We start from the raw sequence: 22482 nt of genomic DNA on the forward strand, positions 1-22482 counted from the left end.
TTAAATGGCATTTAAAATTTTCCCCAGGGCTGTATTTGGGGAAGCGTCTCCAAATCCATTGGCCCGTAACATAATGGCTCAGTGATTAAAAACAAGTTCACTGTTAAAGAGGAAAAAACAGCGATGACTGTGGGGGTGATGACTCGCAGATGACTCATCAGACCTAAAATCAAAGGAACCAGAATGACAGCAGGTGGAAACCAGGCAGCCGGGTGTCTTGCTGGGATGTCAGGAGCCGCCTGTTGCTGGTCTCCCCACATCGGTGCTCCCGCTCCCCACCTCCACCCTCCTGCCGGCACCCAGAGGGACCAGATTGTAAACCCGATGGTGTCACACCATTGCTCATGCTCTCAGAGACTTCCTACTGCAAGGACAGTCTGGACTCAACATTTCAGTCATGGGGCCCCAGGATCCACCCCTCACCCCCTATGTTCCAGCCACACAGGCCACAGGGCCTTTGCACTTGCTTTCCTCGCCAGCTGGAACACTTCTGCTCTGCTCCCCTTCCCCATGCTCATTCCCCATCACTCAGTTCTCCTAAGCTGTGTTCTTCTCCTTCTCTGCACATTTTCCATTTGGCAAGTAGACATTCCAAACAGTGGCCTTTTGCATCTCCCCCACTAAACCATGAACTTAGGGGGGCAGAAACTGACCATGTCTGGTTTGCTCACCAGGGCGCTCCCAGAGCTAGTACAGTGCCCGGCCCCCGGGAGGAGCTTAATAAATCATTGTTGACTAAATGTTTTATAAAAGGCATTTTGCATTTTTTAAATATCAGCTTTATGGAGGTATAATTCAATATGCCTGTTTAAAGTGTACAATTCAATGGTTTCTAGTATTCACAGAGTCGTACCACTATCAACTTCAGAACCATTTAAACCCTACACCCATTAACCAGTCACTCCCCATTCCTCCCTAGCCTCCCTTAGGCCCTGGTAACCCCTCACCTACTTTCTGGACATTTCATAGACATGGAATCACAGAATATGTGATCCTTGGTGGCTGGCTCGTTTTCCATGGAGTACAATTTGGGGGGAGGGGAGGAAACAGGAGCCCTGGCATCGCCTGTCGTGGGCTCTGTCACTCGCTGTTCCTCTCACTTGGCCGAATCATTGCGTAGCCCTTTCTAACCGGGCAGAACTGCAATCTGGTGTCCAGTCTCTGGGGAAAGCAGGGTCTCTTCCACCCAGGACGCACAGGACATCTATCAGGGGGGGCTCAGGGGCCCAAGCCCCGCCCATCCCCCCTCCCACCTCCACCTTGTGTATTCTCAGCTGCAAACAGCAAGAACCAACATTGGAGAGCGGGGTGGGAAAGGGATATTCTGGGGGAGATTGGGGAGCTCCCGGAGGCTCTGGGAGCAGTCTGCAGGCCATGCCAGCAATCTCAGCGCAAAAGAACGCTGCATTTCCCGTTCCCATCATGCGAGTTTCTGGCTCTGTCACCTCTGGGAGCTGGGTGGACATGGTGGCCATGGCCCTGGCCACAACGGACTGGCCATGGCACCCATTTCCTTGTCTGGTGCAGGCGCCTGCCTGGCGGCTGCAGTGAGAAACAGACCAAACACAGGGAGCTCAGGGGTGGTGAGGGCCGAGTCCACCTGGAGAAGGGACACCCTGTTGTGACTCCCACAAAGACATCACGCGGGTAGTGCTGGCTCTGGGGACGCGTGGCAGGAAGGCAGTGTCCATGCAGAAGGAGGGTGTGGCAGGAGCTGAGCTGTCAGAAAGAATGGCAACCGTCCCCCATGCCTGGAAGCATGGGAAGCTTATGTTGGCCGGCAAGTTCCACTATAATAAAAGAATTTTCATTAAATGCTTCCTCAGAGTTTTGCTGGGGTTTGTGACTGTGTGCCTTTTAGGAAGTCCTCAGTGCCAATGTAGGAGAGAGGGAGGGCCCCAAAGATCAGCCCTTGGACATGTCACACCCCACCCTCGGGCCTCAGTGCTCACATCTGCAGGGTGGGCGCAGTGATTGTTGGCGCCCACGGCTGCTGTGAGCAGCCACAAGAGGAGGGGCTGGCAGGGCTGAGGTATAGATGCTCAATTAATGAGTTTTATATTTTCCTTTGAGATATTTTGTGTTATTTCAGAGGAAGACGAAGCTGTCACCTTGACCATTAGTGACTGCCACCTCAGGGCTTCCCATCCCCTCCCCAGCAAGGTGACATTAGGACCCTGCTGCAGAGCTAGGCCTCTCTGCCAAGCTAGGAGGAAGCCCGGGCACAGAAAGACCTGTCCAGCTCCTGCCCAGCCCACTGCCTCCTTGGGCGCCTGGAGCCCCTCCTACCGCACTGGGCCTGTGGTGGAGAGTGAGGCAGGCTCACTCTCCACTGTCTACAAGCCAGGGAGACAGGCCTGAAGAGAAACCAACCCTGCCGACACCTTGAACTTGGACTTCCAGATTCCAGAGCTATTAGCAAGAAATTCCTGTTGTTTAAGCCGCCAGGTCTGCGGCAATTTGCTACGGCAGTTCAGTCAGACCAGTCACCCACCAGTTCATGTTATGGGCATGCGTGTTCACAGGGGTGGAGTGCGCAGAGCAGGCGGTCAGCACGGAGACCACTCTCGCTGAGAGCCCACAGGCAGGCAGCAGGGGCAGCTTGCACAGGGGCTTGGAGATGAGAAAGGGCCTGGGCAGGTTAAGGCCTTCAGAACGGACTTGGATGAGTGCAGGCTGCAGCCGGCCTGCTCTCTGGCCCTGGCCCTGAGCTGCTCACCCTGGGCCCTGGGCCCAGCCTTCTGGGCCGCCTTCTCTCTGCCCTGTAGCCAGAGAAGCCCGAAGCTGCTGCAGCCATGTCCTGGCCCACCCCTTCTCTCCCACACACTGGTCTCCGCTGGGGTGTCCCTGGCCCCTGAAAGCAGCCCCAGGACTGAGACAGGAGCCCAGGGTTTCCCCTTTATGCCTCATTTGCTGTGAGCCCTGCCCACCTCCCCAGCCTGTTTTCCCTGAAAAAAAATGAGAGAAGATCTCAAGGCTCCTTTGGCTCAGATACTCCAGTCCCTGAAACCCCACTCCCTGCGGGTGACGCAGGCTAGAGTTATCCACAGGGAAGAATGTGTTGCTCGTGACAACCATTCTTCTCCTTGACTTCTCCCTCTAAGGGACAGAGAGGAATGTCCCATTAATCATCCTGGCCTCTCCCTTCCTCGCCTCCAGGCCCTTCCTTCTGCTCCCCCGTGGAGGGGGCCCAAAGCCCACAGGAGAAATTGGTGAAAACGCGAGGCTCAGCTTGGCCTGCTCAGCCCTGTGCACAAAGCCCTGTCCTCGTCGGAGCCCTGACTCCGTGGGACCAGGGCGGTGGAGAGTTCCCAGGGCAGGTGGGATGGGGTAGGGGCTGAGGGTGGGAGGACAGGCAAGGAGGGCAGGAGCTGAGAGTGGACTCAGGTCACTGGACAACTGTGGGTGCCTCTTCCACATGGGGTCCTCTGCTGAGCACAGTGGGGGTGCAGGTAAAACCGGGCACAGAAAGTACAGTACGGAGGGAGGGGACCTGTGATGGGGGTGACAAGGCAGGTTAGGGTTAGGGGTAAGGTTAGGATTAGGGTTAGGGGGAGCCCAGGGGAGGCATGTGACTTAGCCTGGGGGGATGGCTGGGGTGTGGGGGCAGCAGGGGGACTTCCTGAAGGAGGTGGTATCTGAGTACAGCAGGTTTGTTGAGGGGCTCAGGTGGCCAGGATGAGAAGATATGGAGCTGAGGGTGTCAAAAGTGGGGAGACATGGCCTGGCACAAGGTGTGGAAATCCCTGAATACCACCTGGAGGAGGGTGTCCAGGAGAGGTGGGCAAATTGGGTTTTAGGAAGGTCTTTGATGGCTGGGCTGGAGTGAGCGGTAAGGAGAGATGAGCAGAGTAGGGAGGGGGCCTAAGCTGGGCCTTGGGGGACAGGGTCTCCTATGAACATCCCCCAGCTTCTCCCAGGGTGAGCACAGGGGTACTGGGGGCACACGGTAGGACTGGATTCCACCCTCCACTCCCAGACAGGACCACTGTAGGCAGCGTCCAGCACGGGGTGGCCCGAGCCACCTGGACTCTAATGCAGGGGGCGTCTGAGCTTCAGGGGGCCTCCTGTGCGTGTCGGGATGGAAAGTGAATTTAGAGAGGCTCCTTGCTGCCACCATGCTTGCCCCTCCCCTGGATGAGTCTAGTGGCCTCCTCACGAGGCACCCTAAAGCCCTTGCCCTCTGTATTGGGTTGAAAAGTGTCCCCCAAACTCGTGTCTATCTGGAACCGATGGGTGTGACCTTGTTTGGAGAGAGGCTCGTTGCAGTTGAGATCATACTGAGATTAGGGCGGGCCCCAAACCCATGTGACTGGTGCCTCTATACGAAGAGGGACATTTGGCCACAGAGACAGACACACAGAAAGGAGAACAGCATGTGAAGCCAAAGCCAAAGATTAGGGCGATGCCAAGGAGCCCCAAGGATGGCCTCAACCACCAGAAAGAAAGAAGAGGCAAGGGAGGGTTCTTTCCCAAAGCCCTCAGAGGGAATGGCCCTGTGACACTTGGTTTTGGACTTCTGGCCTCCAGCCTTGTGAGAGGATAAATTTCTTTTTCTCTGAGCCACTCTGTTTGTGGTCCAGTGTTACATCAGCCCCGGGAGATGAATACCCCGCCCCCGCCAGCCCCAGTCTGCTCTCTCCACAGCAGCCTGAGGGATCCTGGCCACACCCTTCTTCCTCTCCAACCCCCATTGGCTCTCATCTCTCCCAGGGTCAAAGCCGAAGTCCTGACAGCAACTTGCAGGGCCCCCACGCCACTTGTGCTGCCCCTTGACCTCGCTGACCATTCTACCCCTTTTCTTGTTCCCTAATTAACCCCCCAGCCCACTGGCCCCTGCAAACCCACCACCACTGAGATGCTCTGTGCTTGGGCCCACAGGTGACCCTGGTGTTTTCCCCACCCCTGTGCAGATGCTGCACGTCCCTCCAAGTGGCGTCTCCCTACCCTTCCCCTTGAAACTGGGCTGGCCTGTGGCTCGCTCTGGGGCTGCACTGATGCCACACAACTTCCAGGCCTAGCCCTTGAGAGGCCTGTCAGTTTCCATTTGTGCCCTCTTGGAGTTCTTGCCGCCATGTAAAGAAGCTTAGGCTGGACCGCTGAATGCTGAGTAACCTCATGGAGAGAAAAAGGAAGGGAGAGAGAGGTGAGGGAGAGGGAAGAGGAAGGGGAGGGGAGAGGAGAAAAGACGATGTCCAGCCAGCCCTCAGTTGTTCCAGCCCCTCCAGACATGTGAATGAAGCTGAGCTCCCAGATGGACATAGCCTCTTGAGCAAGCCCAGCTGATGTTGTGCAGAGCGGAAGAACCACCCAGCTGAGCCCAGCCCTCCTGCAGAATTGTTAGAAATGATTGAATGGCTGCTATTTTAACCCTCAGAGCTTCGGGGGCATTTGTTACATAGCAATAGGCAACTGACCCCAGGGTCTTTGCACCTGATGACCCTGCTGCCAGTAGAGCACTCTCTCGGGGGCGGGGGGGGGAGGGGTGGTCACGTGGTGAGCCCTCTCCTGGTTCGTTCAGGTTATGTTTGTTACCTTGTCAGGGTTCCATTATCTCCTTGCCTAAAACAGCCCCTCCTTCATAACTAACCTCCTAGCTTTTGTTTCCTTGAGGTCTGTATCACTACCAGACATTCTGTTGTACCTGTACTTGTTTATTTACTCTCTGTCCCTCCCAACCAGGATGTCAGACTTGGTTTATTTTCCCCAAGATACCCCAGAGCCTGGCACAGTACCTGGCCAGGAGCAGGGGCTCCATGGTGACTGGCTGGAGGGGTGAGTGGATAAAATGCCCTCTTCCCAACCCCCACTTCTCCTCTAGAGCTTCTGCCTGCAGTCCATGCCCACAGCGGTCCTGTACATAGCAGGCCCTCACTGAACAGTGTGTCAGTTGCACTGAATGTAACAACTGAGAAGGTCTCAGTGTTCTGGCCTCCCACTGTCCAGTGTCCAGGTGGAGCGATGCAGGCCCGGAGCAGGAAGGACCCGGCCAGCAGGCTCAGCGGATCGTGGATGAGCCAGGGCTTCGAAATTCTGAGATTTCACTGAAAAGAGGCATTCACCTGCTAAAAGAGTTTCTGGTTCATGATTCCATGTGCATGAGGCTTTAACTAGACTGGGAAGGTTGTGAGCTGCCTGTTGTGACGGACGCACAAACAGGCCAAACCATCGGGCAGTAGAAAAATTCAGGCCCAGGGCAGGGTTGGTGAGCCATGAGGTTTTCCCCCTTGATGTTAGCACAGATGGGTCTCTGTGGGGCCTGGTGAGTGGCCCAAGGACAAGCTGGTGGAGGGGGAAGACACCGGGTCTCCTGCAGTTCCCCTCTCTGCCCAGACGAAGCCCCAGGCCATCGATCTGGGACCTCTCTCCACTGGGGAAGGGTGGGGAAGACTTCTGTGTCTCCCTGTGCACTTCCCAAGGACAGGGTGTGATGGTTGCCAAGGAGCCAAGGCCTTGTTTGGTGACACAGGGCTGGGTGGGCCTTAGGGAGCCTTTCACTAGCTGCCCTACGTGAGGGGGTGAGTGGGGGCCCCACCCTGTCCCGTGAGTCACCCTAAAGGTACACAGGAAGGTAGGTCCTTAGGAATAGACTATATTCCCCGGGGCTTGGCATGCCCTCCCTCCCCAACACCTTGGCCCACTCCCTGCATCCTGGGACTCACTGGGGCTGGGGACATCTGGACCAAACAGAGAGGACACAGTGGAAGCTGGCCTCTGCCCAGAAGCCACGGCATCCTGGTCATCAGCCTGATGCTGTAGAACAAGATCGTGCCCATGGGCCGCCTGGCCAGGTATACAGAGCAGGAAGGGTTCCATATGAGCAGGCAAGATAATTACTGAGCACAGCTATTGTGCCAGACCCCGGGCTCGCGCTGGGGACATAGTGGGGAAGTAAATAGACCTGATGCTTGCCTTCAGGGAGTCATGTGGAGAAAAGGGGCCTTCACCAAACAATGAGAGGGCGGACTGGTGGTGGCCCAGGACTGTGAGGGACTGTTTATCCTGTGGGAGAGCAAACCACAGCATCAAGTTACAACGGCCAAAATGGCCTGGTTCTGGTTCACGGAGCGATGGGTGATCCAAGGTGAGAATCAGAGTCTGAAAACTAACCTGAGTGCACACACACACACTGGGCACGGATGTCTCCATGCCCCTTGGGTTTGTTTCCTAAATCAGAGCAGCTCTGGCTTCCGGTGTCCACTCGCCCAGGACAGTGACAGCAACAGTCGCTTTTCATGGCTTCTGTCCCCTCCGAGCTTGTGCCAAAGCCCAGGGTTGGCCCAGGCTAGGAAAGTGGCCCTGGGCGGAGGTGGGATCTTAGGCCTTGGGTCTGTCCTGGTCCCCTTGTCACTGTTGTCATTTCTGCCACTTAGTGGCACTCCTGGGAGTGGCTTACTCCGGCGACACTGTTATCCCCGAGTGGGGGCCAGACCCCTGGCTAGCTGGCCAGGCCCTTGTCCGGGACTGCGGGAGGGAGCACCCCGCAACTTGCCAGCTGCCTGACTCCCCTGTGGTCACCCACAGCAGCCCCAAGATGAACGCAACTCCAGGGAGGACTCCTGGAGCCCTGGGCTCTGGGAAGAAGCTCTCACACGGGTGCCTGAGGGGAGGAACTGGGCCAGCTGGCGCCCCAGCAGGCTACGGGCATGAGCTCCCTGATACTGATGGGAGAGGGGACACGGAGGGTTGCCCACACCTGTGGCGTATGACAAAAACGGTATTCAAAATCAATAGGGAAAGGACTCATTTTTCAGTATTTTAGTTTTCAGTATTTGGGGGTTTTATGGGGGCCTCATTAAAGCTTTGACCCTTGGTGATTATTCCAAACTCCAGCCCCTCTCCCCTCCCTGGAGGCAGGGGTCAGGGGTGGAAAGTTCCCTCCGCAAGCAGCCCCCATCCTGTGGTCCTCTAGGTGCTTTCTAAAAATCACCTCGTTAAGGTGTGGGAGAAAGGGAGGGGCTTGTTATGAAAAACAAAAGCACACGTGTAGCCCTGACGGGTAGCTCTGTTGGTCAAGGTACCATCCCAAGGCACCAAGGTTTTGATGCCTGGTCAGGGCGAGTACGAGAATCAACTGCTGGATGCACAGATAAGTGGAACAACAAGTCAGTGTTTCTCTCCCTCCCTCTCTCCCTCAAATCAATTTTTTTAAGGCTATACTTTCAGGGATCATTTCTATAGTTCCTTAAAATCATTTTTTTCAAAGCACCCATTTCACCTTCGTCACTCTGGAGCTGTTTCAGGCAACAAAAGCTGCCCCTTTAGGAGGTCCGCGTCTGGTGCCACAGGCGACGGCCTGTCACCGCTGCCCCAGGTAACTAACTGATACGGGTCCACGCAGCAAACTGAGGAGGGGCAGGGGTGGGTGAGAGGTGCGCAGGAAGAGAAGAAATAGCAAAATGAAAGCAGAGCTTGTGCGGGGCAGTGAGGAAGCCTGCCGCTGTCTGAAAAGGAAGCTTAATCCCTCGCCCCACAGGGGCCTGAGTCTCGGAGCCTGAGCTCCTCTCTCAGGGGAGGCCAGGTTTTCTCATCAGCATAACGAGATTAATAGCAATGCTTGCCCTGCCCACCTCAGGGGACCTGGGGAGATGCTGAGTCAGTGAGGAAGAGCATACTTTCGAAAGGATGGAGCAAGCCCTTCCCAGTTTATGATGTCTGCTTTCAACCACTTTTCAAAAGGTAGAGAGAAAGAAATGTAAATCTATGTATTGATTAATATATACAACATGTAATATAAAAAACCTATTACATAAGCATATTATATATGTGTGTATGTAGATGCGTTAGCGGTGAAATGGCACCAGGTGGTACCTTGGTCCTTGAGTTTTGGCTAAGAAAGAATTCAGAGCCAAGACTGAAATACAAGCAAAAGTTGATTTAGAAAGTCACAGGGGTAGAAGCGAGCCATGGAAGAAGCAAGCCAGCTGGGCTGTGTGGGCTCTGGAAGCAAGTTACAGAGGAAAAGGAAGGGCCCTTGGAGGTTAAGAGAAAGAAAGGCAAAAAAACCACAGAAACTTGCTTTGGGGAAAGAGGGGGGAAAGGCTAGGGTTAGCTAAAGACAGAGAGAGAGCCTCGCTGAGACCTTTGTCTCCAGCATTCGAGGGTTCCTATCTGCAGGTCTCAGGGGAGGATCTCAATAGAATATTCATCAGCTTTGCAGGTGTGTCTCCTCGGGGTCACGGTCTCCATAGACTGGCCAGTGCCAGGGGGGTTGTTAGCCCTCGAAGCTGGTCCTGATGTCGGCCACGGGGTTACCCCGCCTGGCCTTGCTGCTTCTCTGGGCCTGGAGCTGAAACACAACTGAGGCCCGGATGTTATCTCTGGTTTGACCAAAACTCTGTGTCTGTGGTCAACAGACCGGAGGCTCTCCTTCCAGCACCCTTCGATGCTGATGAGAACCTCATGGTCCCAAGGGTTTGATGCTTAAGGAAGTGTTGTGCAAGGGAGTCACGTAAGGCCGAGCTTCAGTGCCCATGTTCCTCCTCTCAGAGGGCCACCGAATGACTAGTGACATGCCAGCGGTACAAAAGGTCAGGGTGTCTAAACCGCATGACCAGCAATATGCTAGGGGAGGAAAGGTCACCCTGGGGGCGAGGTACCCCCCTGCAGTTGCTAGGGGCTTTCTGCCCTCATGAACGTTCATCCTTGGCCTGTGTTCCCTCCGCTGCTCATGCCTGTCTAACTGTCTACTACAGGTGCACAGAGAGTAACACAGTATATATGTATACACACACATACACACACATATTCATATGCACACACATTCATATACATATATACACACATATACGTATACACACATACAGGATACGGCAGAAGTAACGCCTGCTGGAGTGTGGTTGGTAAGGTAATAATGTGGGTGTAATAATTTCTAGTTTTAATTTGAACATTTCACCTTAAATATCATACGGTGTGCTTGAGCGTGACGTTGTCACGTTACGGAATCACATGCTTATGACTCTGTGATAACACAGAGTGTTATCTGTGCCGGACCCTGTGCGTGTGGGGGGAGGCGGGGTCCAGAGCACATATAGCAAAGTGTCTGTTGCTGGAGGCGATGGATGCAGGAACCCATTGCACTATACACTGTCAGCCTTTCTACAGGGGTGGCCATTTCTGTAGAGAGACGCTGGGGCGATAAAGGGAGACTGTCCTCAGCTGGGACCGACTTTTCTGAAGTTCACCGTAATAAACAATTGGCACAGCTTAAGTATTTTTGCAAAGAGCAATAGTGTGTGCGGGCTGGCAATTAAAGAGAGTGTAAATCATTATAAAAACTAGAGAATATTTATAATGATTTTTAAAAAAATTTTAAGCACTCCCAAAAGAAAACTGAGTTTGGGGAGATGTCTCTGCCAGGTGCAGACAGTGGGCCGAAAGGGCTGCTGTGTGAGTCAGGGAGCTCATGCGGGGCTGCTACTCGGATCCGGGTTGGTGGGGGTCAGTTCGTGCTCTGCCCACCTGCCCGGGCCCCATCCAGTCATCTTCTGTGGTGAGGACGGACTGCCTGGCCCTGGAAGTGGCCACAGATGGAGGAAAGAGAGAGGGCAGGTCACCTGGATGAGGAGAGGAGGGAGTGATGTCGGGGAGCCCCCCCAGCTTGCCTTTGGGTGTGATGCTCTAATTCGGGCTCTGGCTAGCTGGGTCATTGGGCAAGCCCCCTTCCCCTCTGCATGCCTCACCTAGAAAGCAAGGGTAACCCCCTTCCGCAAAGGAGGGCTGGGCAGAGCCCTGGCTGCCAGGTCGGGGCTGTTCGCCTGAGAAGGTTCCGCAGGGTGCGGCAGGGCCGTCCTGGGGCTGCCTGGACCCGGCTGCTTCCTCACCCCGTGGCCCCTCCCTGGCCAGGCCCTCCTAGAGTAGGGGGTGAGGGTGTCTAGGCTTGTCTTGGTGCTGATTGTTCTCTTCAGACCCCTCCCTGGCAATGCCAAATCCATGGGGCCAGCACATTCTGCCCTAAAACCTGTCCGACCAGTTGTTGAGGAGGAGGGGGCACTTGGGAGGGGCAGCAAGAGGTGCGAGAAGCAGCCTCCCCCAGCCCGGCCCAGACTGAGGAGCTCTGGGGCTCTGGACGCTGCAGACAGACCCTCCGACAAACAGTGGCTGCTTGGCCTGGCCATGGGGCTCGGTGGGGGACGGTCTGGGCCGTGGATGCCACCTGCGCTGCTGCTGATCTGCCTGCGGTTGGGAACAGGCCTGGGTGAGTGAGAGAGGGGTGGGGGCAGGGCTGCCCACTGAGCCTTCAGGAGGATGGGCCTCTCCTCCACCAGCTCCCAATCCTCAAGTCTGGGGACCGGGTCCTGGGTGGATTAGGAGAGATAGCCCTCCAAACAGGTCATGAGATGGGACACCTATCCCCCACCCCAAGATGGGGGAGTAAGTAATGTTTCCTCTCTCAGGGCTTCTCATCTCTGTGCACACTGAGCCCCCGCCTGAGTTCTCACCAAATGGTGCCCCTCCACCCCTCCATGCCCTCCTTCCTGTCCCTGAGCAAAGGGCAAAAGAAGTCTGCAAGGGTAGCCCCCGAGGAAGCCCTCTGGGGGCACCGCAGGCGTTGTTCACTGTGGGCTCTTAAATGAGAGGGGCGTGGAGGTAGTCTCCCCATCTCCACTGTTCCATACCTTTTCCCTCTTCCAGCGAACAGTAAGTGTTTGCGGTATGCAGCATGCACTGGGCCTCGGAGATAGAACTGATTGCTCAGAGAAAGGAGGGTTCTAGCACTGAACCTTGGGTGTTCAGTGGGATTATATGGAAATGAATTTGAACTGGAAATGAATTTGAACTGAACTGAACAAAAGGAGGGAGCGAAACAGCGCACCTCTGGTATTTGGAGCTGGAGCTGGAGACAGGAGGAGCCCTGCTCTCGAGGGGCCCAGGGAGGAGTTAGTGGCTCTGAGCTCCCCGCAGCAGCAGGGCTGGACGTGGGCATGGGGGCCCAGGCTTCTTGTCCTTCCCGGATATCCCTGCCCTTTCCCAGATGAGGCTGCGAGGGGCTGAGAGGGGACAAGTTCCGGAAGGGGAAGCTGCCTTATGGTGGGGTGGGAAGTGGCAGAGCACTGGGTGGGGAGGAGAAGGGATCCCAGTTCTGAGCCAGGGCATGGTCCTGCTCTTGGTGACCCATATCCTGGTTTGAGGTCTTGGAGGGGAACTTCCTTTATCACCTCCCAAGCCATTCATTTCTCTCATCAAGTGAAGCAGGCTGGACCATGGGGGTGGAGCTGGAGGGGCTTGAGAGGTAGGTAAACTGAGGCTCAGAGAGTCAGAGGTTGAGGCCACTGGGCACCAGTAGGACTCAGGCCCTCCCATATCTGAGTCTCACCCCAGTGAGGCTTAAGACACCTCCCCCAGAAGAGCCGTGCCTGCAACTGGGAGAAGGGGCCCCTGTGCCTCTGGCTGCCCCCCTTCCCTGGACTCTGCCCATCATCACATGGAGACCCAAGGTGAGACAGGGACAGATGGGCCTCCCCCTGACCTCCCACAGTGCTTACCTTAGTAGGCCCCCAAGGCAGGGGCCAGACCTGGACTCAGGCCACCCACGCATGCCGCAGAGACAGAGTCACCAGGGAGCGCTCCTGGGTAATGCTTGAACAAAGCTCCCAGGAAAAGCCCTAACTCCTCCTCAGACTAGGGTGCCCAGGGCAGGGCCGTGCTTTTTCCCTCAGAATGGACCACGTCCAGCCCTGCTCGCCCCTCGGTCTGGATTGGGAGGGCTTGGTTTTCTGGCTGAGCCTCTTCTCCCTGACCCTCACTGGCCCCAGAGCACATCAGCTATGTGCCCCAGCTTCCAAGGACCTCTCTGGCGGGGGCCCTCACGCAGTCCACCTTCACGCTGGAGCAGCCGCGGGGCGAGTTCAGCCACCTCAACATCTCCGACTTTGACCCCATCTGGCTGGTGGTGGCCCATAGCAATGGTGAGAGTCACCGGGGCAGGCCTTGGTTCCCCTCTGTGGGAGGGGCAGGGGGCATGTGAGAAGCAGGGTGGGGGCAGGGGCGGGAGAGGGGGAGGTGCTGTCAGGAATGTGGCTGGGGGCTGTCTGGCCTGGTGGGATGTGCTGGAGCCCTGCCATATGGGGCCAGATGAGCAGGTCATACTCTAGGCCTGGAGACTTCTGGGTGCCCCTGAGGACTGGGGTGGGCCAGCCCCTGTCATCAGAGCCACCATCACCCACCGTCTTACCCGGATGCCACCCTCAGCCTTCCGGAACTTCACTGCCCCACAGAGGGTGGAGGACACCCCAGTCCCTGCTGACTTCCCCCAGAGGGGCTACTACCTCACACTGATGGCCAACCGGGCACTCTATCCGCGTAGTCAGCTTGGCAACCAGCTCCGGGTCCTCCGTGTTGGCAATGACACCAGCTGCTTACCAACCACGAGGGGCTGCAACCACCCCCTGCCCGGCCCAGGCCCCTACCGGTGAGCAGCTCTGCCAGGCCCTGCTGCTCCTGCCCGTGCCCAGGCCTGAGCCTGGCAGGCCCCAGCTGGGCGCCTGGGTTCCCTGCTCTAGTTCTGCACATGGAGGAGGGGAGGAGGCCTGAGTAAATTCCCCTGTCGTTCTTGAGCAGAGGGCCCCTGACCTGAGCCCCTGTCTCCGTGGGCCATTTGGATCCCGCAAATGGAATCTCCCCATCTGGGGATATTCTCCCTGTCCTGGGAGGGACTGGCCCCTTGAACCACCTCCCCTCACTGAACGTCACAGACATTTGGTGTTGGGGGATCTAGTCCACTCCACACACATTCCCCAAGTGAGAACACTGAGGTCAGAGAGGGTGGGGGAGGCACCCAAGGCCACACAGCTGGGAAGTGTCACAGCTGGGATTGGAGTCCCTCAGGTGAGTTCCAAGGCTATGCTTTAACCATCAAGCCCTGGGAATCAAGGGGACAGACTGATAGGCACTGGGGCCAAAGGACTCAGGACCCAGCGAACCCTCACTCCCGATGCTGGGTCATCTGCTCAGAGTAAAGTTCCTGGTGATGAGTGACAAAGGACCTGTGGCTGAGACAGAGTGGTCCGGTGACACCCGTCTGCTGCAAGGTATGGTGCCAGATGGCCAGGTCCCACACTTGGGCTGAGGGCCTGGGGAGGTCCCAAGAACCGGGTGTGGGCCAGCGCCTCCAGTCAGAGCCTCCGTTACGGTTTTTCTGCTGCAGGCACCCCTCCCCCAGCCTGGGTGTGGGTGGTCAATCTGGAGACTGTTCCAGGTCCCCCTTCTCAGATCAGTTCATGTCTCTTTCCTCCCCGCCCGGCCGGCCTCCGGCCTGCCTGCCTGCCTGGGGGTCCCCTCACACCCCGCAGCTGAGGCACTCCAGGCTGTCCCAGGGCCCCAGAGCGCAGGTGCAGTGGTCATCATTGCCATCCTGTCCATCCTGCTGACTGTCCTCCTGGCCGCCCTCCTTGCCCTGCTCATCTACACCTGGTAAGTACACAGGGCCGGGACCTCCTGGGTCTCGTACCTGGGTCCAGGTCCCCTACCTGGATCGCCTTTATCCCCTTCTCCCCTCCCTCACGTGCTCCTCAGACAGCCCTGGCCCAAGCCCCCAGCCCAGCTCCCCTTGCTGGCCATGCTGGAGTGGCTTTCCCTGAAGGCCAGACATGGGTATCAATTATTGAGCAAGGAATCCCCAAGGTTCTAGAACCTCTTAACCTCTCCCTCACTTGTCCCTCTCCCTTCTACCTGCCCAAGGGTCCAGGATTCCTCAGTGGGCGCCACTGCTCCCTGGTGACAACTATTGGAATTGCGGGTGGGGGCCTGCAGCAGACCTTCCAGCTGGGAGTCACCCAGGTGGAGACGGATTGCTTTCAGGCCAAGCACTAAGCTTTGCCTCAAGCCTTTCATCCAGGGCTCAGATACCGGGGCCTGGTGGAGTGGGCATGTCCACAAAGCCACCTAGAGGAAAGGGGAAACCTATGCCTGGATAAGGTTTGGGGAGGAGGGAGGCGGGGAGGTGCTGGGGCTGAAGGGTTGCCAGCAGCCAGGCAAGGCCTGGTGCTGGTTCCCAGCTGAGGAAATGGCTGCATCCTGAAGGCCAGAGGCAGCTTCTGGTGGGTTTTGATTAAGGGAGACAGGCATCCTGGCGTATGGGGAGTGGAAGAGGGGGCGTGGGGGCTGGGCGATGGCCAAGGCCAGGGAGGGGAGAGCAGCCTGGAGGAAATGTCTGGTTCCCTTTGGTTAGGCCAGCCTGGCCAGTGGGGCCTCAGTGTCTGTGGTGCACTGGAGCTCCAAGCTGTGGGCACAGCCAGGGGCCTGCAAGCCCTATGTTCATCACTCTCTCTCCCCCCTCTCCCCCTTGTCCCTTACCTGAGCTATGACACCTGTGGGAGCACCTCCATTTCGGGACGAGGGGAGTCAATGTGCATGAGAAGATATAAACCCCACCACCTGTTCAGCCCTCCTCCAGCTGTGCGGAGCTCCTGAGTGGCTCCGGGGGCTCCCATCTGCTCCTCAACCCCCTCCCTGCAGCCTGGGCTGGGAGCATGTCCTGTAGCTTCTGGAGCTCAGGAATGAATATCAGAAATAAATGTGCCAACACCCCCCTGTACATCTGTGCCATTGTATAGCTGGCAGCCTCCCCACCTGCTGCCCCAGATCCTCCGGGGGGGGGGGTGTCCACAGGAGGATATAGTGCCAGGGCTGAGGCCCCAGGGGCCCAGGCCAGCTAAGCCATCTAGGGCAGATCAGTGTCCCTACCTGTAAAATAAGCATGATCACACTGCCCACGGGGCTGAGGGGAATGGGCCAGCCCTTCCCTGCATGTCTGACACTCGCTGCTCCCTCACCCCAGCACCCTCCTGCGGTCCCCCTCTCCAGCTGGCCTCGCCTCCGGCTGGAGGACTGTGAGCTGTTCATCTCCCCTTTCTCCAGTTCCTGCACAAGAGGCACAGCTTCTAAGCTTCACCTGCCCCTGGGCTTACTCCGGGCCTTGGGGGTAGGGAGGCAGGAACTGCACGTGAAACTCAGCTGCTAGGGAAGCCTGGGCTCAGCCCAGAGCGGACGCCAGCCCCCAGCCTCACCCGGGCACCTGGCATTTTCATCATCAGCTCCACCCTGGGCAGGCCCCGAAGGGCTGGAGGTAACTCGGGCAAGGTTCTGCCCTCAAGTTGCCCGCCGCTGTGAGGGAGGAGAGGGTCATTACCACACACAAGGATGGAGGGAACGTGGGCACTGAGGCTTAGAGGAGGTTTCCTGAACAGGTGTGGCCTTGGAGAAGGGGCAGCCCTGTGCCAGGTAGGCACGGGAAGGGTGCCTGGGGGAGAGCAACAGCATGTGCAAAGGCCTGGAAGCAATTGGGGTCTGCTGGGCGGGCAAGTTGGGGGCAGCTAGAGGGTTGGGTGGGATGTGGAGGGAATCCAGGAGGTACCCCATGCCAGGTGGAGGGCCCTGCCCCCTGGGGCACGGGGTCAGGGAAGGAGGGCTCTGGCTGGCTTTCCAGGTCCCTATCTCTGGGAGAGCATGGCCCTAATTGGTTTGTCAGCCCACGGGCACATCCTGCTCCCGTGCAGGAAACACTAAGGTGACCCTGGGGGAGCCAGGTGAGGAGAGGCAGGGAGGGGAGGAGGCAGACTCCCAACTCGTCTTGGTCTTCCCACAGCCCTTTCAGAGCAGCCATGAGCTCTGTCCCTGGGGCTGGGTGACCCTGGACAGATCACTCACCCTCTTTGGGCCCCAGTGTTCCTTTACGCAAAAAGCGAAGGTCGAACTAGGTGACCCTAAGGCCCTGCACTCCACAGGGCGTGGGCTTGTGTGGGCTGGCCGGGCCTGCAGGAAACAGATGGCGTGCCTCTCGCAGGGCAATTGAGAGAGTTTACAAAGGTGCGGGCAGTGCCGGGGAGCTGACAGGAGAGGGTGACCCGGGGCACCGAGGGGGCCATAGCACTCCAGGACCTGAAGGGCTGATGTGATGGAGGGGGGGGGTTCTGTGTCCAGAGCCAGTGAATAGGAGCCACGGGCAGGGTCCTCCTGTCAGGGGCAGGGTCTGCCTCTCAGAGGCAGGGGCTGTAGGTAGAGGGGTGCTGCCACTGGGGGGAGCTGGTGAGTAAATACCCCTGCTTCTCTCCCCCTGCCATCTGATCTCATATTGGTGCCTCCACTAATGACACCTGGCCAGAAGTAAGAGGGCAGGAGGTCTGGGTGGTGTGGTCCGTGGTCCATGTCCCAGCTTACTGGGTCCAGAGCAGAGAGAAGGGCCAAGAATGAACTTGGAGGGTATTCCAATCTGTTTTTTACCCACAGCACTTCTGACCCCAAATGTGTTGGTTTTCTCACACCAACCAATTCTCCAACTGTCCGGACACCACCTGAGTGTCCCACAGTGTAACTCAGTCTGACACTAACCACCTGGGGTTAGTGCAGACGCTGCGGTTAAAGGGCTCGGGCTCACGAGACCGCCCCTTCTTCAGGCACCAGTTGCAAGTACCCGGGTACACACACACTTCTGCCCGTCCCGGTTAGAAATCAGGGATTCCCATGACCGCCTCCTCAGTCTAGGCAATTGGCTAAAATGGCCCGCAGAAGTCAGGAAAACGCTTACCCAGTATTACCGGATTGTGACCAAGGATACCGCTCAGGAACAGCAAAATAGGAGATGCTCGGGGCTGGGTGTGAGGGCGCTGGGCCGAGCTTCCGTGCCCGCTCTGCGTGCGCCACCCTCCCAGCACCTCTGTGTCTTCACCAGCCTGGAAGCTCTCTGAACCCCATTGTCTGGGGGTTTGTGGAGGTTCCACTACCAGGCACAATTGATTAAATCATTGGCCCTTGGTAATGGGACTCATCCCCCAGCCCCTCTCCCCCCCGGAGACTATTGGGGTGGGGGGTGGGCTGAAAGTCCTCACGACCAGCCTGCATCCTGAAGCTATCCGGACCTCACCTCATTAAGCAAACCCTCACTGGAAAGGGCTCACTGCGAACAGCAAAAGGGCCCACCACTCAAAATCCCAACGTTTTTAGGAGCTCTGTGCCAGGAACCAGGGACAAAGACCAAATGCAACAGGAGTCCCCCCACCCCGTATCCACGGGGGACACCTCCAACACTCCTACTGACTGTCTGAAAACTCAGACACTGCCAAACCCCACGTACACTGTGCTTTCTCCTATACATACTACTCGTGACAAGTCGAGCTTACAAATCGGGCATCGCGAAGGATGGACCACAGTGAGCAATAATGGAATGGAGCAGGGGATCTGGTAAGTGAGCTGGCGGCCACGTGACGAGAGCCAGGAGCGCATGCAGTGTGGATTCGTCAGATGGAGGGATGACTCGAGCCCCAAGCAGGACGGAGTCGGGACTAATCATGTTACTCAGAACAATGCGCAATTTAAAATGTATGAATTGCTTATTTCTGGAATTCTCCACTTAATATTTTTGGACCACAGTTGACCGTGGGTAACTGAAACCGTGAATAAGGGGGAACTACACATTTCTTATTGTATGACACACTATCACAGAGGGACTCGGACTGGCTTGGCGCCAATCCTGTGGAATCAGACCCCTCCCCGCCCTTGTGGTCTCCAGACTGGAGACAGGTAGACGGACAACCACACAGTCCTGTCCTGGACAGAGGGCAGCCTGAGGCCAGGGAGAGGGCTCTGCAGGAGCTGACATCCCAGAGTCCCCTCAGGCCACCACGCCCTGCCCCCCAGCCAAACCTAGAGCTGCCCCCAGCCCCACACCTCCTGGTGTGGTGGTCCTCCAGCCCCCAGGCCAAATGCTGGAGAAGACCCCATCATCCTCTCTCTCTGGCCCACGCATGCCCACCGAGGACATGTGAGAGACACAGCCTGACCATAAAGACTTAAGGCACTTTCTTGGGACCTGTCCTGTGCTGAGCCCAGAGCCCAACCTCAGGGGCTGGGGGAGAGCCAGCATGCTATGGGTGGGATTGTCCCCCACCCGAATTCCCATGGGGACCCCCGCCATGCCTGGGCTTGCTTCTCTGGGCTCGTGGGGGCTTGGAGCACAAGCTGGCGGGGTAACGCTGGCTACACAGTGTCACTGTGCCAGCCCCAGCTCTCCAGCTCTCAGGGCGCATGCCTGGGGCAAACAGACTCAGTGACAATGGTCTTGAGTCTGTTCAGTAGGCCACGCGTCACCTGATATCAGCCTGATAAATGGACAGATGGATGGGGGAGGGGACCTACTGTATCCCTCGCTGCCTCTTTCTGTCCCCATCTCTTTCTGGCTGGCTATCTCCCTGTGTCCCCTCCTCTTATGTTTCTTTGCCTGTTTCTCACTGTCTTATCTCTATTTTTAACTTGGACGAGCCATGAGAACTCACTTCCTGAGGGGAAGCCGTCTGAGCTGGCCCAGAGAGGGGCACAGCCGCTTCCCAATAAACACGAGACAGAACCAGGAAGCTGGCTCCGGGTTTGGGCTCACTAGGGGACAGGGGCAAAAATAGACCGGAAAGATGAAGGGAGAAGAACGTGTGTCAGGGCCGGGACCAGGCACTGCCCATCACCCCACACTGGTAGACACAGAGGGGCTCGCCAGGCCCCCTCCCCTGCTGGCCCTGCCCCCCAAACCCTTTGCAGCCTCCAGTCCTGATGTGCTGTCTCTGTGCCCAGGACCCTTCTCCAGACACCCAGCTGTCCCCTGTAGAGGCGCCCAGCTGGCCCAAGTGGACTGTCGTAGGGAAGTAGGCAGCTCTGCCCCCCACTGATGTGTGTTTGCTGCCCCTGTTCAGAATGGGGCCTGGGGCTCTCCTGGCAACTCCGGCTCACACAGAGGGGTTTGCTGATTCCGGTGGGGCCGGAGGGCCCATGAGGATGAGGAGAGGGAGGAATCAGCTGGTCCTGGAGTCTGGGGCATGGGGTGCTGCTGGGTCTGACCTCATCAGCTTAAGCTGCGGGGTGGGGGGAGAATGTTTCGTGCTCAGGGTACCAAGATGCAAGGGACACAGCCTGAGCTTGTTGGGAGGCACCTCCCTGGGAAGATGTTCCAGGCCAAGATGCAGGGTACTCTTGGGGTCCCTCTGGGGACCTGCAGGATGCTGGGGACACGGTGTGGCAGGGGCTGGAACCCCTGCTTGCCGGGCAGTTTGAGCCGCCCAGAATCACTGGGGTGGCAGCCCGAGGGCTCATGTGCATTGCTGTCGCCCTGCTGCTTCTGTCCCCACCTTCCATCCCTTTTTTGGAGCCCAAGGAATCCCCTTGGTCCTTCACACCCAGCTCATACATCATCTTCTCCTCATGGCCACCTGTGACCCCTTCCACTACAAGTTATTTGTCCCCTGTGTATCCCAAGGGCTCCAGAATATCTCCTATCTGCCCCCAAAGCTGGCTCTCCTTCTGCTCCTGGTGAGGAGAGGAAGCTGACAGAGGCAGGTGGAGAACAGCAGAAACAGAGAAGGGGACTCAGACCCCCCTTGTGAGCCACCCCTGGTCACTCCAACCCAGAGAAGGCCACAGGCAGAAGGATGTGGTGACTCAGAGAGGGGACTGGCCCCTACACAGCACTTACTGAACACCAGGAACTGGACTGAACACCTTGCGTGTGTGAACCCCAAATCCTTGGAACAATCCCACAATGAGTTTTCCTTTACAGATGAAAAAACAGGGGCTTCATAAGTGCCACTAGCATAGAAAACACAGGGGATGGGGACTGAGCTGGGAGGCAAAGGGGGGGTCCCAGACCTTGTCTGGAGGAGGGGGCCTGCATGGGGAAGCAGGGGTGCCCACTTCTCCTACCCCTGCTCCTGATCTGGGCAGCAGCCCCAGGGGGAGGGGTTCCCTCACCTCCCCCACTTACGCTCCCAGCTTCCTCAGTGGGAGGATGAGGCAGGGCATTTCCACTCCTTTCTGGAAGGTTCAGAAGGTTAATGAGGGCAATGCACGTAATTCTATTCTGGGGGTTGGACTTCTGGGAAGAGAGGAACCTGGGTCTGGGCTGAGGGCCAAGGGCGGGGTGGGTGACAACACCTATGGTCACGGAGCTGACAGCCCATTACCCCAGGGCCACAGCCGGGGCCCCCTGAGCGGCCGCTGGCCCCAGAACAGTTTCTGAGAATGTCAAGGGCATCGAATGGAGGCCTGCCCTGCCTTGATAGGGCAGGGGACCCCTTCTCTTCCCACAGTGGACCTGCTCCAGCCTGGGCTGCTTGGGGAGGGTGTGGCTGTTGTGGCCTTAGATGTCCCCAACTGGCCTGCTTTGAGTCCAAGGCTCAGTGGGCCAGGGTGAGGGGAATGAAATGTTCAGAATCCCACCTGGACCCTAAAGGGACAGTAGACCCGTGCTAAGGTCCTAGGAAGTTGACAGTTGCTCCCTGGGCAGTTGAGGAACATCCCCAACACCCCGTACTCAGAGAGACTAGGCCTTGAGCCTACATCTCCTGGCTCAGTCCCTGGGGTGGGGACACTTGTCCATGGGCCGGCCATTCTCTCCCACCCCACCTTTCTGTGAGTCCCCGGCTGCCAGTCGTCCTCCCCAGGCTTCAAGCTGAGCACTGGGGGCAGGGGAAGCTTGGCCACCATCCCTGTCCTATGAGGGGAAGGTGGCTAAGACAGAGGGACATACCCCGAGTAGACAGTCCTGAAGTGCCATGAGGGGAGACCTCAGCCTCCAGGAAGACAGTTCTGTGTCCTCTTAGAGAAAAGGGCTCCCTCCTTGTTGACCAACCCAGTGGGCCCTTCTGCTGTGAGAGGGCAGCCTGGGCCCACAGAGGGGCAGGGGTGAGGTCAGGATGGCTGCCCTCTTCAGCCAAAGACCAAGGAATCTCCAGTTTCCACTACTGGGCTCCTGGAGGGAAGTGAGGAGACACCTGGTGGGTCCACTGGTGAGAAGGAGGGAACAGTGCGAAATGCTGGGGAAGGGCGGTAAGAACCGGCCTGCTCAGGACCTGGTATTCTCACGTCCACCTGAGGGCTCGCACATTTCTCTTAGAGACCTGAGCACTCCTGTCTGCTGCAAGGTGTGTGCTTGCAAGATGCTTGTAGCAGCCTTTTTCCGAACAGCCCCAAACTGGACACAACACGGACGTCCCCCACCGGTGAGGGATAAGCAAGCTCTGGGGAGGACTGCACCCAGGCCGCAGGATACGCTCAGCGATAAACAAGAATGGACCACGGGCACGTGCAGCAGCGTGGGGCTGCCCTGGCCGTCGTTAAGCCGAGGAGGAGAAGCCCGGCTCAGAGGAATACACAGCCATAACTCGCTCTATTGCCCCTCACAGATCTTTGTGGTTTTTGCAAACTGAAGGTTAGTGGCAACCCCGCACCAGGCAAGCCTATCAGCACTCTTTTCCCAACAGGCTCAGGTGACAGGCTCCTAGCATTTTTTTGCAATAAATTATTTTTAAATTAAGGTATGTGCATTGTTTTCTCAGACATAATGCTATTGCACACTTAATAGACTACATTATAGTGTAAACATAACTTTAATACGCACTAGGAAACCAAAAATGTGTGTGACTCGCTTTACAGTGATATTCGCTTTTCTTTTGCAGTCGCCGGGACCTGAACCCCCGATCTTTCTGAGCTGTGCCTGTATACTGT

The 22482-nt window shown here is 57.3% G+C and overlaps 1 protein-coding gene and 1 pseudogene across 1 annotated transcript; both read left to right on the forward strand.

Annotated features, from left to right (window-relative positions):
- The first annotated feature begins 8150 nt into the window (after nt 1–8150).
- On the forward strand, nt 8151–8269 carry LOC112315070 (small nucleolar RNA U3; annotated as a pseudogene).
- A 2606-nt stretch (nt 8270–10875) lies between these two features.
- UPK3BL2 (uroplakin 3B like 2) lies at nt 10876–15535 on the forward strand. The gene is made up of 6 exons (XM_024571373.4): nt 10876–11197; nt 12756–12908; nt 13192–13411; nt 13954–14030; nt 14292–14412; nt 15300–15535. Exons 1-6 carry the CDS (start codon nt 10933–10935, stop codon nt 15409–15411), a joined length of 948 nt encoding a protein of 315 aa, XP_024427141.2. The 5' UTR covers nt 10876–10932; the 3' UTR covers nt 15412–15535.
- Nucleotides 15536–22482: the final 6947 nt, after the last annotated feature.

This window comes from Desmodus rotundus, chromosome 1 (assembly GCF_022682495.2).
Source record: "Desmodus rotundus isolate HL8 chromosome 1, HLdesRot8A.1, whole genome shotgun sequence".
Taxonomy (NCBI): Eukaryota; Metazoa; Chordata; class Mammalia; order Chiroptera; family Phyllostomidae; genus Desmodus; species Desmodus rotundus.